At 32.9% G+C, this 12,496-nt stretch overlaps 6 protein-coding genes and 2 pseudogenes across 9 annotated transcripts; 4 read left to right on the top strand and 4 right to left on the bottom strand.

Moving 5' to 3' along the window:
* Window positions 1–280: 280 nt before the first annotated feature.
* srbc-54 (Serpentine Receptor, class BC (Class B-like)) lies at window positions 281–1,567 on the top strand (the record flags this gene model as incomplete). The annotated part of the gene is made up of 3 exons (NM_074556.1): window positions 281–455; window positions 789–1,231; window positions 1,325–1,567. 3 exons carry the CDS (start codon window positions 281–283, stop codon window positions 1,565–1,567), a joined length of 861 nt encoding a protein of 286 aa, NP_506957.1.
* A 749-nt stretch (window positions 1,568–2,316) lies between these two features.
* On the top strand, window positions 2,317–3,417 carry srbc-56 (Serpentine Receptor, class BC (Class B-like); the record flags this gene model as incomplete). The annotated part of the gene is made up of 3 exons (NM_074555.2): window positions 2,317–2,491; window positions 2,538–2,980; window positions 3,196–3,417. The coding sequence occupies 3 exons, from the start codon at window positions 2,317–2,319 to the stop codon at window positions 3,415–3,417; spliced, it is 840 nt and encodes a 279-aa protein (NP_506956.2).
* Window positions 3,418–3,995: 578 nt separating this feature from the next.
* On the top strand, window positions 3,996–4,981 carry srbc-55 (Serpentine Receptor, class BC (Class B-like); the record flags this gene model as incomplete). The annotated part of the gene is made up of 3 exons (NM_001028794.1): window positions 3,996–4,170; window positions 4,216–4,658; window positions 4,760–4,981. The coding sequence occupies 3 exons, from the start codon at window positions 3,996–3,998 to the stop codon at window positions 4,979–4,981; spliced, it is 840 nt and encodes a 279-aa protein (NP_001023965.1).
* A 139-nt stretch (window positions 4,982–5,120) lies between these two features.
* srbc-52 lies at window positions 5,121–6,180 on the bottom strand (annotated as a pseudogene). The gene is made up of 3 exons: window positions 5,892–6,180; window positions 5,384–5,841; window positions 5,121–5,333 (listed from the first exon to the last, which is right to left on the bottom strand). Coding segments are annotated over exons 1-3 (960 nt in total).
* A 393-nt stretch (window positions 6,181–6,573) lies between these two features.
* Window positions 6,574–7,593, bottom strand: srbc-51 (Serpentine Receptor, class BC (Class B-like); the record flags this gene model as incomplete). The annotated part of the gene is made up of 3 exons (NM_074553.1): window positions 6,574–6,801; window positions 6,858–7,315; window positions 7,419–7,593. The coding sequence occupies 3 exons, from the start codon at window positions 7,591–7,593 to the stop codon at window positions 6,574–6,576; spliced, it is 861 nt and encodes a 286-aa protein (NP_506954.1).
* Window positions 7,594–9,036: 1,443 nt separating this feature from the next.
* srbc-50 (Serpentine Receptor, class BC (Class B-like)) lies at window positions 9,037–10,105 on the top strand (the record flags this gene model as incomplete). The annotated part of the gene is made up of 3 exons (NM_074552.2): window positions 9,037–9,211; window positions 9,276–9,733; window positions 9,893–10,105. The coding sequence occupies 3 exons, from the start codon at window positions 9,037–9,039 to the stop codon at window positions 10,103–10,105; spliced, it is 846 nt and encodes a 281-aa protein (NP_506953.2).
* Window positions 10,106–10,175: 70 nt separating this feature from the next.
* F54B8.18 lies at window positions 10,176–10,721 on the bottom strand (annotated as a pseudogene). Its single transcript has 2 exons — window positions 10,524–10,721; window positions 10,176–10,359 (listed from the first exon to the last, which is right to left on the bottom strand). Coding segments are annotated over exons 1-2 (382 nt in total).
* A 397-nt stretch (window positions 10,722–11,118) lies between these two features.
* Window positions 11,119–12,305, bottom strand: srbc-49 (the record flags this gene model as incomplete). 2 transcript variants are annotated; one of them, NM_001028795.1, is made up of 3 exons in its annotated part: window positions 11,119–11,337; window positions 11,383–11,840; window positions 12,131–12,305. In NM_001028795.1, the coding sequence occupies 3 exons, from the start codon at window positions 12,303–12,305 to the stop codon at window positions 11,119–11,121; spliced, it is 852 nt and encodes a 283-aa protein (NP_001023966.1). The 2 variants fall into 2 exon arrangements, with proteins under 2 accessions (NP_001023966.1, NP_001023967.1); NM_001028796.1 differs by having other exon boundaries at window positions 11,383–11,609.
* Window positions 12,306–12,496: the final 191 nt, after the last annotated feature.

The raw sequence follows: 12,496 nt of genomic DNA, 5'->3' as shown, positions 1-12,496 counted from the left end.
ATTTTTCCAAGTCCAAAGTTTTGGCACTGGCAATTGTCCGCTTTTTTAATTTTTGAAAATGATGATCTATGAAACTCACAATTAGAGAGGCAAAAATTAAACAAAACCCCGAGATGTCAGACATAAGGTGATGTAGAAATTGTTTAGTCTACCGAAAAAAACTGTTTAGTCTACCGAAAAAAAAAAAAAAGTCTACCGAAATTTAATTAGTCAGAGACTTGTCTCAAGTCTGTTCGAAGCATTTTTTGGCTCATAATCAACTTCAAATACAACTGGCGCAATGTTCATCATTATCGCTTTCAACAACTTGCTATCAATTTCATTTTCACAAATTGTTCTCTATATCAATTTATATTTACTTTTTTCAATTTTTCATTCCAAAAAAATTGGCTATAAGCCTGATATGATTCTTATCTATTGGAGAATTGCAGCGGATGTTGGTTACAGCTTTACGGGTTAGTTTGAGCACGTTTCTGGATTTTCAGAGATAAATATTCCAAAAATTTCAAATAAGTATTACTTGAAAAATATTATTTTTACCGAAAAAGCTCAATTTTCAATTTATTGCACACTCAAATTCCTATCTAGAATTTTTGTGTGTTGTTTTCACAAACATCGATAGAGGTGTTCCAAAATGCGTTTTTTGCCGACTTTTGATGTGGCAAATAAATAACTGAAAAACTGAAAAAAGTTCAAATCAAAATTGAAGAAGAGTGAAAAATTGTAAAAAACCTAATCGCGTATATTTTTTTACCGGCTTTTAAAATTTTCAACATTTTTTCTTTCAGTTTCCATTCAGAAAACCTATTTTCTACTTCTCTTATGCTCTAATAACTTTGCTGTGAAAAATTTGTCCTTTTATCTACTCCAGGCTTCTTTAATAATGGGAATTGTGAGAGCTACCATAGCTCTTTTGCTAACACTGGAAAGATTCATAGCCGTATTTTTCCCGATTATTTTTCACAACAATCGGCGCAAAATTCCGATCTTTTTAATTATTTGTCCAATACTCTGTCATTTTCTATTCGACCAATATATTCTTTTCGGATTCTGTGGGAATGTGGTAGATGTTCCATTGGATTGTGATAACTTTGTGTGTACTTTTAACGAGTGCTATCAAAAATACTGGGAAACACATGACCCGGTGGTATTTTCACTTATTGAGACTGTTTCAGTACTTCTATTTATTCGACTATTTATCTGGAAAAATTCAAAGCAGCGATTTTGCAAGGTGAGTCGAAGAGACAATTTTAATTTTTTTTAAAACCTTTTAGCAATTTTTTGGGAAAAAATATCAAAAAATTTGAAAACCCTATCATTACAGGTCACCCAAATTGCACTGCTAGACTCCCTAATACTTTTGCTCTTCAACATTATCCCAATATTTTTCTACTCCTATTTTTCGTCAACTTTCGCCAAAGTAAAGTTTCCATTGCCTACAGTTTCAAGAAATGCCGGATCTGTAATCGAATCGATCATTCTCTGGAGACTATTAAAACACAAGAAAAATGTGAATATGAAAAATGATAATATTGGTAAATTTCAATCTAGCGTTTCAATGAAGTGAATAGATTCTTTAATTTTTTTTAACCTTATAAGCGTTACTCAATTGTTCTGAAATTTTCTGTAATAAATGTGAATTGCTTAAAACTATCTACAAATAGTACATAAAATTTATCAGTGGAGAACTACTAGGGTTACGGTAGTGCCATAGTAGAAGAACTGTTGGATTACTGTAGTTTCAGCGCTTTTGAAAACATTATGAGTTGGGGTAAGTCTCAAGAAAAGTAGTAGTAATGTTGTAGTATTGTAGGATTACTGTAGTTTTTATTTTGTTATCAAAATGATTATGGTTGGTTTGGAAAAAGGTAAAAATTCTACATTTCCGGCAAATTTTGTTTTTGGCAATTAGCGATTTTGACATAGTTTGGTTTTCGAATATTTTGGCTAATGGGATTTTTCTAAGTTTCTTGGTATACATCTTCATGCTGTTTTTTTCCGATTTTAAGAAACTGTCCTCTAAGAAAATCAGTAATTCAAAAATAAAAATAAATCAGGCTTAATTAGAATAGCTCGAGCAAGTAAGGCATTTTTTCAAAACAAAAAAAAGGAAGATTTTTCTCGAGAAGTCTGTTTGGCGTACGGTGAGTGTTTTCTTTGAGGCACTCAAATCAATGCCTGCCTATACGGTTACCTACCCCCTACCTCCACAGCCTACCTAGTAAACGTAAAATTGAGTGATAGGCAGGTACGTAGGCATATAGACATCTAGGCAATAAATAAAAATAAAAAACTGCATACAATTTTTGCAGTGCTATGTTCATCATTATAGCTTTTATAATTGCTCTATCAATTTTATTTTCCCAATTTGTATTCTATTTCAATTTATACTTACTCTACTCAATTTTGTACTCTAAACGGATTGGGTTCAAGCCCGAGCTGCTCATCATCTATTGCAGAATTGCAGCAGATATTTGTTATAGTTTTTGTGGTTGTTTTGGACATTTATAGTTGTTTTATTTTGAGATATTTTTCAGTATCCTGCATGAAAACTAATTTCCTAGTCAGTCAATTCTCGAAGAAACTCATTGTGAAAAATTTGTCATTTTTCCTATTGGAAGGTTCTATAACAATGGGAATTATCAGAGCAACCATTGCATTTTTAATAACTTTGAAAAGATTTATAGCAACATTTTTCCCGACTTTTTTCCACAACAATTGGCGCAAAATTCCGTTGTATTGGATTATAATTCCAATTCTCTGTCATTTACTTTTCGACCAATGTATTATTTTCGGCTTCTGTGGAAATGTTATAGATGTTCCAGTGGATTGTGATAATTTTCAGTGTACTTTCAACGAATGTTACCAAAAATACTGGGAGTTCCATGAGCAGGTGGTGTTTTCACTTATTGAGACTTTGTCACTGCTTTTATTTATTCGACTTTATATCTGGAAAAGATCAAGCCATCTTCTTCATAAAGTAGGTTATTGGGAGTTTTATTTCCATCTTCATTTGCTCAAATCGATTGCAAATTTTTTTCAAAAATTGTATATGTCTCCAGTCGGAAGGCGAACACCAAGAATATAGATTTTTACAAAATTTTTTTTTCAATTTTACACTTTAATGATGATAAGCCCTGACCAATAAAAACACTGTAAAAAGAGTAAATTTTCTAACAACCCAAATTATTACAGGTAACCCAAATAGCACTACTAGATTCGCTGATGCTTTTGCTCTTCAACATTTCCCCATTATTACTTTATTCTTATTTCTCATCAACGCTGGTTCGAGTGAATTACCCATTAATTACAGTTTCAAGAAATGCTGGATCTGCCATCGAGTCGGTTATTCTCTGGAAATTGTTGAGCTCTAAGAAAAAAGTTTCACCGAATAATATTCGTTTGAGCAATTTGTAACGCGAAGCCACCCAATAAAGAGTATAATAAGATGTATGTTATTTTATTGCACTGTGTCCCATCAAAGTATCATAACAACAAAATCAAAAAGAAATACAAGCTTAAAATCAGTAATAGTACTGCGTAATTGGGCTAAAAATTGAACTCATGTTGCCTTTCGAAATAACTTTATAGTCTTTGATCATTTTTGTCCGAAAACTCAAAAAAAATACGTGACTAAATTTATTTTATCTGCATTGGATCGTGATTTTATGATTTTTAACACATATTGAGAAAAACCTCAGTATCTCAAATTCTTGGTACACTTCTTGTGTAACTACAATACTGCTCAATGTGCTTGAATATTTTGCAGTACTTTTACTGACTCTGAAAATGGTGTTCTATGAAATTACAAAAAATTCCCAATATCTGGAATACAACTAGAACGTATGTTTGTATTTTAAGAAAAACTATTTAAAAGATAAGACATAAAAAGAAAAAAGAACCTCCCGAAATATTTTGTGCTAGATTGATTATTTGTTTTTTTCGAGAACTTTTTTGATTTTTCAACAAAACAACAAGATCTTTTCAGAAAAGCTATGTTCATCATTATAGCCTCCAACTTTGTCCTATCGATTTTATTCGCCCAAACAGTTTTTCATATCAATTTATACTTACTGTTTTCAACATTCTTCACCAAAAAAGTTTGCTATAGACCCGAACTCCTCCTGATTTATTGTAAAATTGCAGCGGATATTTGTTATAGCTTTACGGGTTGGTTTGAACACTTGTGGATAAAATTTCTTGATTTTTTTTCAGTTTCCATCATGAAATCCTATTTTCTAGTTATTCTATGCTACAAACATTTAGCTGTGAAAAATTTATCAATTTATATGCTGGAAACTTCTGTCACAATGGGAATTATCAAAGGAACATTTGCTTTCATGATTACTCTGGAAAGATTTATATCAGTCTTTTTTCCAATTCACTATCGCAACAATCGACGTAAAATTCCATTTTATTGGATTATTATTCCAATTCTCGGACATATCCTTTTTGATCATTTCATCATGTTCTGTTTCTGTGGAAATGTGAGAGAAGTTCCATTGGACTGCGATAACTTTCAGTGCACTTTTAACAAGTGTTATCAGAGATTTTGGGAAACTCGTGATCAGGTGGTTTTTTCGTTGATTGAAATTATGTCAGTTCTCTTTTTTGTTCGACTATATATCTGGAAAAGAACTAGTCGCCGACTTAGTAAGGTGAGCTCAGAATCTTTGTCGTTAACCCCATTTTAGTCTCGCCCTAGTCAAATGAAAATACCCAAAATTTTAAAATTTTTCCAATTTCCCAAATGCTTGAGGTCACGCAAATAGCACTGCTGGACTCTCTGATATATTTGTTCTTCAATGTAATCCCAATAATTCTCTACTCCCATTTTTCACCAACTTCGGTCAAAGTAAATTACCCACCAATCACAATTTCAAGAAATGCCGGATCTGTCATCGAATCGATTATCCTTTGGAGATTGCTGAAGGCGAAGAAAAAAGTGACACCGAATAAATATATCTCTGGTAATTTGTAATGTAAAGTTATTCAATAAAGTAATTCCCCATAACCAATGTTTGGAAAAGATACTGATAAGCATTTGTTGTTCAGATAATAACCAGTACCTCTAAGCGTTGAATTTATTTATTAAAATTATATGTCCTAATTCAAGAAACTTAAATATTTGGAGAAGCAGTTACAGTCCTCTTTTCACGAAACAAGACTGCACAAATTATTATCGACTCAATAAGGCATCCAGCAGTTTTCGAGACAGATGTCATTGGCCCGACCGTTTTCAAATTGATTGAAGGAAAATTTGCATACACGAATAATGGAATAATATTGAAAATTAAAGTCATGAAAGCATCGAGCAGTGCAATTTGAGTAGCCTAAAACTTCACAAAACGTTTGAATTATTGAATTTTTCGGAGAAACTCACTCTGGAGAGCAACAGATTGGATTGTGTCGTGGCACAATGATTCCATATACAAAGTCGAAAAAATAATAAAATAGATGCCGCTCCAATTAGAAAATAAAACAACTGATCATGGACTACCCAATAATCCTGATAACACTGATTAACACTACATGAGAAGGTGTCACACTCCAGTGGAACATCAATAACATTTTCGCAGTACCCAAATAAAATGTACTGATCGAAAAATGCGCTACAAAAAACCAAGAGAAGAATATGTGAATTACGGATTTTGCGGCGATGATTATGATGTAAGATCGGGAAAATTGAGGCCAAAACTTTATCGAAAGAAATCAAAAATGCAAGGGTGGCACGCACTGTTGAGCATAATAATGTTGGGCATAATAGGTAGAGTGCCAAGTTTTTGACAACAAATAATCTCGAGATTAGGCACGCCAGATAGTATGTGTTTTTGATTGTGACTGAAAATGAATAGTTGATTTGAGGGACTGACGCCTGCCTGCCAGCCTGCCTCAGTGCGATAGGTGTAGTTTCGGCAGCGGCCCACAGTTCATGGGTTGCGCAATTCGGGGCTGATTCAAGCTTGAGGAGTAGCTAATTTAGCGAAAATTAAAAGTTTGAGTACCTGATAAGTTATACCCCACGTCCGCTGCAAATCTGAAGTAAATCAGTATTAAGTCAGGCTTGAATGCTATCCTTTTCGAATAAAATATCGACCACAACAAATAGAAATTCAAAGTAAAAACTGTCGAAGCAAAGACAATCAATAGCAAAACATTAGTAATCACAATGTAAAACATGGTGAATACGACTTGTTTGAAGATATGGTCGCTTTTCCGTGAGACAGGAAATTAGGAGAGAATATTATGTTATAACTTATGTTACGTAAAACCGACATGGTTCAAATATTCACATGACAATGTGCAAAAACAAGTCAGAAATCTACCGACACATTTTATTACCCCAAAAAGTATGATACATATTAAACATGTGCAGCACAGCATGCATTTTTGTTTGAAATATTGGAAAAAGACATTAGTAATTTAAAACATTGTATAATCATTCAACGATTTTGGATAAAATTATTGACGGCACTAAATTGTTTGTACGGGGCTGATTTTCAAGTTTACAGGTTTATTGGGAGCGAAATAAAGTATGGATACTAACATCTGAAATAATTATTACATCAAAATTCAAAAAATTAAAACATTTGGAGGAACAACAATAGCAGTAACCACTTTTTCACGAAGCAGGATTCTACAAATGATAATTGATTCAATCAGTGACCCAGCATTTTTTGACACCGTCGTCAACGGTCCGACCGTTTTGAAGTTGATTGAGGAGAAATTTGCATAAACAAACAATGGAAGAATATTGAATACAAATATTATTATAGAGTCGAGAAGTGCGATTTGAGTAGCCTGAAATTTATTTTAAAATTTCGAAGTAAAATAATCGAAATCTGTCAAAATTTTACCCTCGAAATTAGTTGGCTGGTCTGTGTTTTGGCAAAATAACTCCAGACAAACAGTCTGAAAAATAAGATCACAGATGACGAACCAATTAAATAGTAGAGAACTTGTTCATGGTTCACCCAATAATCCTGGTAACACTGATTAACACTGCATTGAAAATTATCACACTCCAGAGGAACATCAATCACATTTTTGCAGTACCCAAATAATATATACTGATCAAAAAATGCACTACAAAAAACGATGAGGAGAATATGGTAGGTGCTTATTTTGTAACGATGGTTATGATATGAAATTGGAAATAATGATGCCATTAGTCGGTCGAATGAGATTAAGAATACAAGAGTGACTCGCATGGTTGCACATATTAACGTCGGCCACAATAAGAAAAGTGTCACATTTTTGAACACAAATATTTTCGAAACAATATCTGCCAGGTAATATGTTTTGTTGATTGCGACTGAAATTTGATAATAAATTTGGAACATTTAAAATCAAATTTTCATCAAAAAATTTATTTCAAATCTATTTTTTCCTCTCTAAAATAATGGAGAAAGACTTACCAGACAAATTATATCCCACATCAATCGCAAATCTAACATAAATTAATATCAAATCAGATTTGAATGGAATCCTTTTTGAGTAAAATATCGACCAGAGCAAGTAGAAATTTAAACCAAAAACTATCGAGGCAAATATAATCGATAGTAAAACGTTGGTTACCACAAGGAAAAACATTACGGTTATGATTGTTTTGAAGATAAGGCTGGATTATTTTATTAAGCAGGAAATTAGACAAAAATTTTGTGTCTCAGTTTTTTGAGGAAAATGTGATATGCCACAAAAGTTCAGATCCTTTCTTAATGAAACGTATGGGCAAAAGATTTTTTTCTAAATGAATCTAGTCTACCAAATGATTCAGTCATTTGAAACCATAGTCTATGTTGGCAAAGTGCATTGAAAAAAGTTGACGTAGAAAATGGCAAAAAGCTTCAAAAATACTTTCGCAGGTTATTATCATTATTTCTGTAGATATATTTTTCTGAGGTTATTGTCTTTTTTTTCGAAGAATTTTTTCGAAAAATTCCAGGTCTTTTTGAAAGTTTCCAGCAGCTCTTCTGAAACGTTCTGAAACACTTTCCAGGGGTTTCTCAATGTTTCTGGAAGATTTTAAAAATTTACTGTTTTCTATATATTTCTGGAAAATCTGGCAATTATCCTATTAGTTTCCTGGTAGACGAACGGGAAATTGTCGCCCCCGATAAAAATTGTCAAAATAAAAATATTGTTGCAATAATAAAACCACTGAAGCTGTCGGTTGCCATGGTCGTCTTAGGTTGGCTCAAAAATATTCTGAGTATGCTCAGTTCATGTTAGTTTGTGTTAAGATATAATAAAAGAAAACATGGAAATGACATCGAATGTTATGCTTGAAAAGTTCCGAAATGCGTCCAACTTCTTCCGCGTGATAGTCATTTTTGTCTAGTCCACTACTAGACAGGCGTGGGAAAACGATCCAATGATCTGTGTGAAAATTTCTGGTGTTTTTATTTTTTTTAATTGATTATGAATAGTGCTTTCTGCTCACCGGCTGTAAATGAGTTCCTCTGGCCAAAAAGAGGAAATTTTAGAACCTGAGTAACTACAAGAATGCCAGATATATTTTCTGAAAGTTAAGTTTATGGAAATGTTTTTGGTATTTTTTCAATAAATTATATTCTTTTTTCTTTGAGATAAAACAGATTTCATATGTAAAACTGCTGTTTTCAACTGAAAAACGCAAAGTTTATTTCAAGTTTTTGTAATTCTCAGTAATAATCTCGGATTTTTATTTTATTTTTAATATAGATAACGTAACAGTTAACATATCTCACAAATTTTCATTAAAATTGGAACTAACCTTTTTCCATTTTTTTTCAAAGTTTTTTTTGTTGGAAAATTGACAAAAAAAAATTGAAAAATTGAAAAAAAGGTTTCCGCCCGTGTTCACAAAGTTGTTCACATGTGTCAATTTAACTTTTTCTTGAAATTTTTAAAGAATGTAACACAAACCTCATTACACAAAGTTCATAGCTCAATAAGACAAAAAAAATCAGAAAACCGCCCTGTCTATACCATCTAATATCCGCTTGCAAAAAAACATAATATCGATAAATATATCATTCTTCAAAGTAAAACGTAATGGTCGTCCTTGTGATAATAACTACTGTAATATCCTTAACATTTTCCGAAACCACGTGGCTTTTGAATTTTTACCTTTTATATTCAATTTTCTGTAAGAAAAATATCCCTTTCAAGACAGAGTTGGCGCTCGTCTACTGTAGATTTGCAGTTGACACGTTGTTTTATTTCTTGTGTGAGTTTTTTGGTTTGAACCTTTTTTTTATTTTTGATAAGCTATTAGATATTAAAACTTTCAGTTTCGATCAACAAGATATACTTATTTTCCCGTCAGATTTCGGAGAAAGTTGTCATCAAAAATCTAATATTTTTATTAATCTGGCCAATTTTACTAGTTGGAACCGTTCGTTCAACTCTGACTTTTTTGGTTACAATGGACAGAGTGATCGGTTCATTTTTTCCAATTTTTTATTATAATCATCGCCACAAACTTTCGAATTATATTTTTTTGATTTTCATTTCATCAGTAGTAATTTTGGATCAATATGTTTTATTCGTATATTGCAAAAATACTGACGATATTCCATTGGAATGTGACAATTTTCATTGTATGATAAATCAATGCTTTAATAATTATTGGAAGCGCCATGAAAGAATAGCTTGCATTTTGTTGGGATGTTCCTCAATCTTGCTATTTTTACGACTTTTTGTTTTGACTTATTGCCAGCAAACTCCAAACAATCATTCATTGTCAAAGGTATAATTAGAAAATTGCAAGAAGGGGGTCGACCAATTAGCAAATAGCAGAGGGGCGCGGCTTTGGTCACTGATTGGTCGGATTCAAAAGCTTATCAATCAGCCAAGTTTGCCACACCCCTAGAGCTGTTGATTGCTTTAAAATAAACCAATTTTTCAGGCCACACTATTCGCCCTTGTCGATTCTACGATAATCTGTTTATTGAATATATTACCTCCATTTATTTTCTCCAAACTTCCAAAAATTAATTTTCGAAACTATGGCCCACTGGTCTCCATTCCAAGATGCGGTGGATCAGTAATTGAAGGTCTTATCAGTTTCAAAATACTAACCAGGGAAAAGCAGGCGTCACAAATTTCTCCAGTTAATTAATATTAATTTGTTTGGCATTCAGTTTTTATTTGCATATTATGTTTTTTTTTCAAAATATAAAATTGAAAAATCAAGACATCGGGGAGATAATATTGGAAGAAGCATCAAGCTTGAATATTCTAAAAATTAAAATACTCTCAATCAGTGTTCCAAAACGTTGAGTAGAGACGGCCGTAATGTGTAAAAGGAAATGCTTTTCATAGCATACTGATTGGATATTGATATTTTCAGAAAGTAGATTTTATTTACTGTTACTGAAATATAGTATACAGTATAGTAATCCTACAGTACGCCTACAGTACCCCTACAGTACTACTACAGTTTTTTACAGTGTCTCTACAGTACCCCTACAGTACTACTACAGTACCCAAACTATATCCCTCAACCAGCCCCAACCCAAAAAAATTTGATATCTTACCACTTGAGGTGAGCATCACATCAACTACAAATCTACAGTAAAACAGCTCCAAGTTATGCTTGAATTTGATTTTTTTCGAACAGAAAATTACAGAAAGTAAATAAATATTTGAACAAAAAAGAACTTGTCTTTGTACAGCAAAGGCTTTGAGAAAAAAATTATAGTTAAAAGTAGACTCGCCGTCTTAACAAGCAACATTATGTGCTTGACTGGATGTGATAATTTATGATAAGATCAGTCTAGAGGAGGATATTGAAAAACTACTAGACACACAAAAACACGTATAAGATTATTCGTTTCTGATTTTCCTAACGTGGGGCGATGAGAGACGAATAACCTGAGTAGCAGGAAATTGAACCATATTATACACTCAAAAACATGTATGTATATAATAACTAGTAGTTCAAATGCATATAATGTCAGAACTGATACCTCATTTGAGTCATGGCTTCCCAGTGACATCTCAATAGAACTCATGTAGAAGCGTGACGAGGACGCTTCCATTCTCTTTTCACACTGTCAATACATTTTACGATGAGAAACTGTTTAATAACTTGAACAAAAATTATGGACTCTTGGAAGAAAATACAAACAATCAAGACATGGGTGAAATAGTGTTAGGAGCTGTATTTTTCTCACGCAGAAAAATTCTACATATGAACACGGCTTCAATCAGTGCTCCGACACGTTTGAACAGTGCTAACAAAGGACCAAATATTTCGAAATCGGTTGCAGGAAATTGAGCATAGGCAAATGATGGGAGAATGAAGAATGTAAAAATTGTAAGCGAGTCCAGGAGTGCAACTCGTGTCGCCTAAAAATAAACTCTTTTAAAACTTTAACCAAGATTGTAACGGACTTGTGACAGAAACTTGGTGACTTCAGATTTGGCAGTGAGGTACATTATGAATAACCGAGCACATAAAATAACAGTCATGGCTCCGATAACAAAATGAACAATCTGTTCTTGAGTCAGATAGTAATTGTAATAACATGAATTCACAGTGCACTTGAAGTCATCGCATTCTAATGGCACATCTATGGAGTTGCCGCAATATCCAAATAATACGTATTGATTGAATGCGGCTGAGAATATTAAAATGAAAATAATGAAATATATAGAAACTTTCTGTCTGTGTAGATGATAGGAAATCGGAAAGTATATAGCCAAAAGTCTGTCGAATGTAATCAGAAATCCAAGAGTATATCGCATTGTTGCAATCATTAAAGATGGAATTATTAAAATGAGAGCTAGATTTTTGACAGCATACTGGTTGAATAGTGAAATCACGAGAAAGTAGGCCTTATTGATTGACACTGAAAATCCAATGTTGGCGCATTTTTTGCTTGCGCACCTACCTACGCCACCTACGCTACCAACGCTACCTACGGCTAACCGTTTCTGAATTTCTATGTACTTTCAGATATTTGTATTTTAAGCTATAATATCCGTCGCTTTATGCAAATTTCGGCGTCTAATCGCACCTAAAACGGCAAACTCAACTTAAAATCCGGACACTAAAGTCTTACTAAATAGGTCTAAAACCTTCAGGTTACCTAAGATGTATTTTTGAAAGTCTAGAATTTAAAATTTTAAAGAATCTTACCACTTAATGTGAGAAACACATCGATAATGAATCTGCAATAAAAGATGGACAAGCTCGGCCTGAACGCAATCCTTTTCGAACAAAAAACTGCATAAAGTAGGTAGATCATTGTACAGCAAAGGCTTTGAGAAAAAATTATAGTTAAAACTAGACTCGCCGTCTTAACAAGCAACATTTTGTGCTAGACTGGTTGTGATAATGTATGATAAGATCAGTCTAGGGGAGGAAGTTGAACGACTACTAGACATATGAAAAAGAAAAAAAACACGTATATAAATATTTGGTTCTGATTTTCGTACTTTTCAAATTATTTTTCAGACTTTTCAAATTCAAACATAGTTCAGTGATTTTGAGCTACTCATGTTA

This window comes from Caenorhabditis elegans, chromosome V (assembly GCF_000002985.6).
Source record: "Caenorhabditis elegans chromosome V".
NCBI classification, from domain to species: Eukaryota; Metazoa; Nematoda; class Chromadorea; order Rhabditida; family Rhabditidae; genus Caenorhabditis; species Caenorhabditis elegans.
The sequence above is the reverse complement of the archived record's forward strand: the minus strand, read 5'-3'. Positions and strand labels throughout refer to the sequence as shown.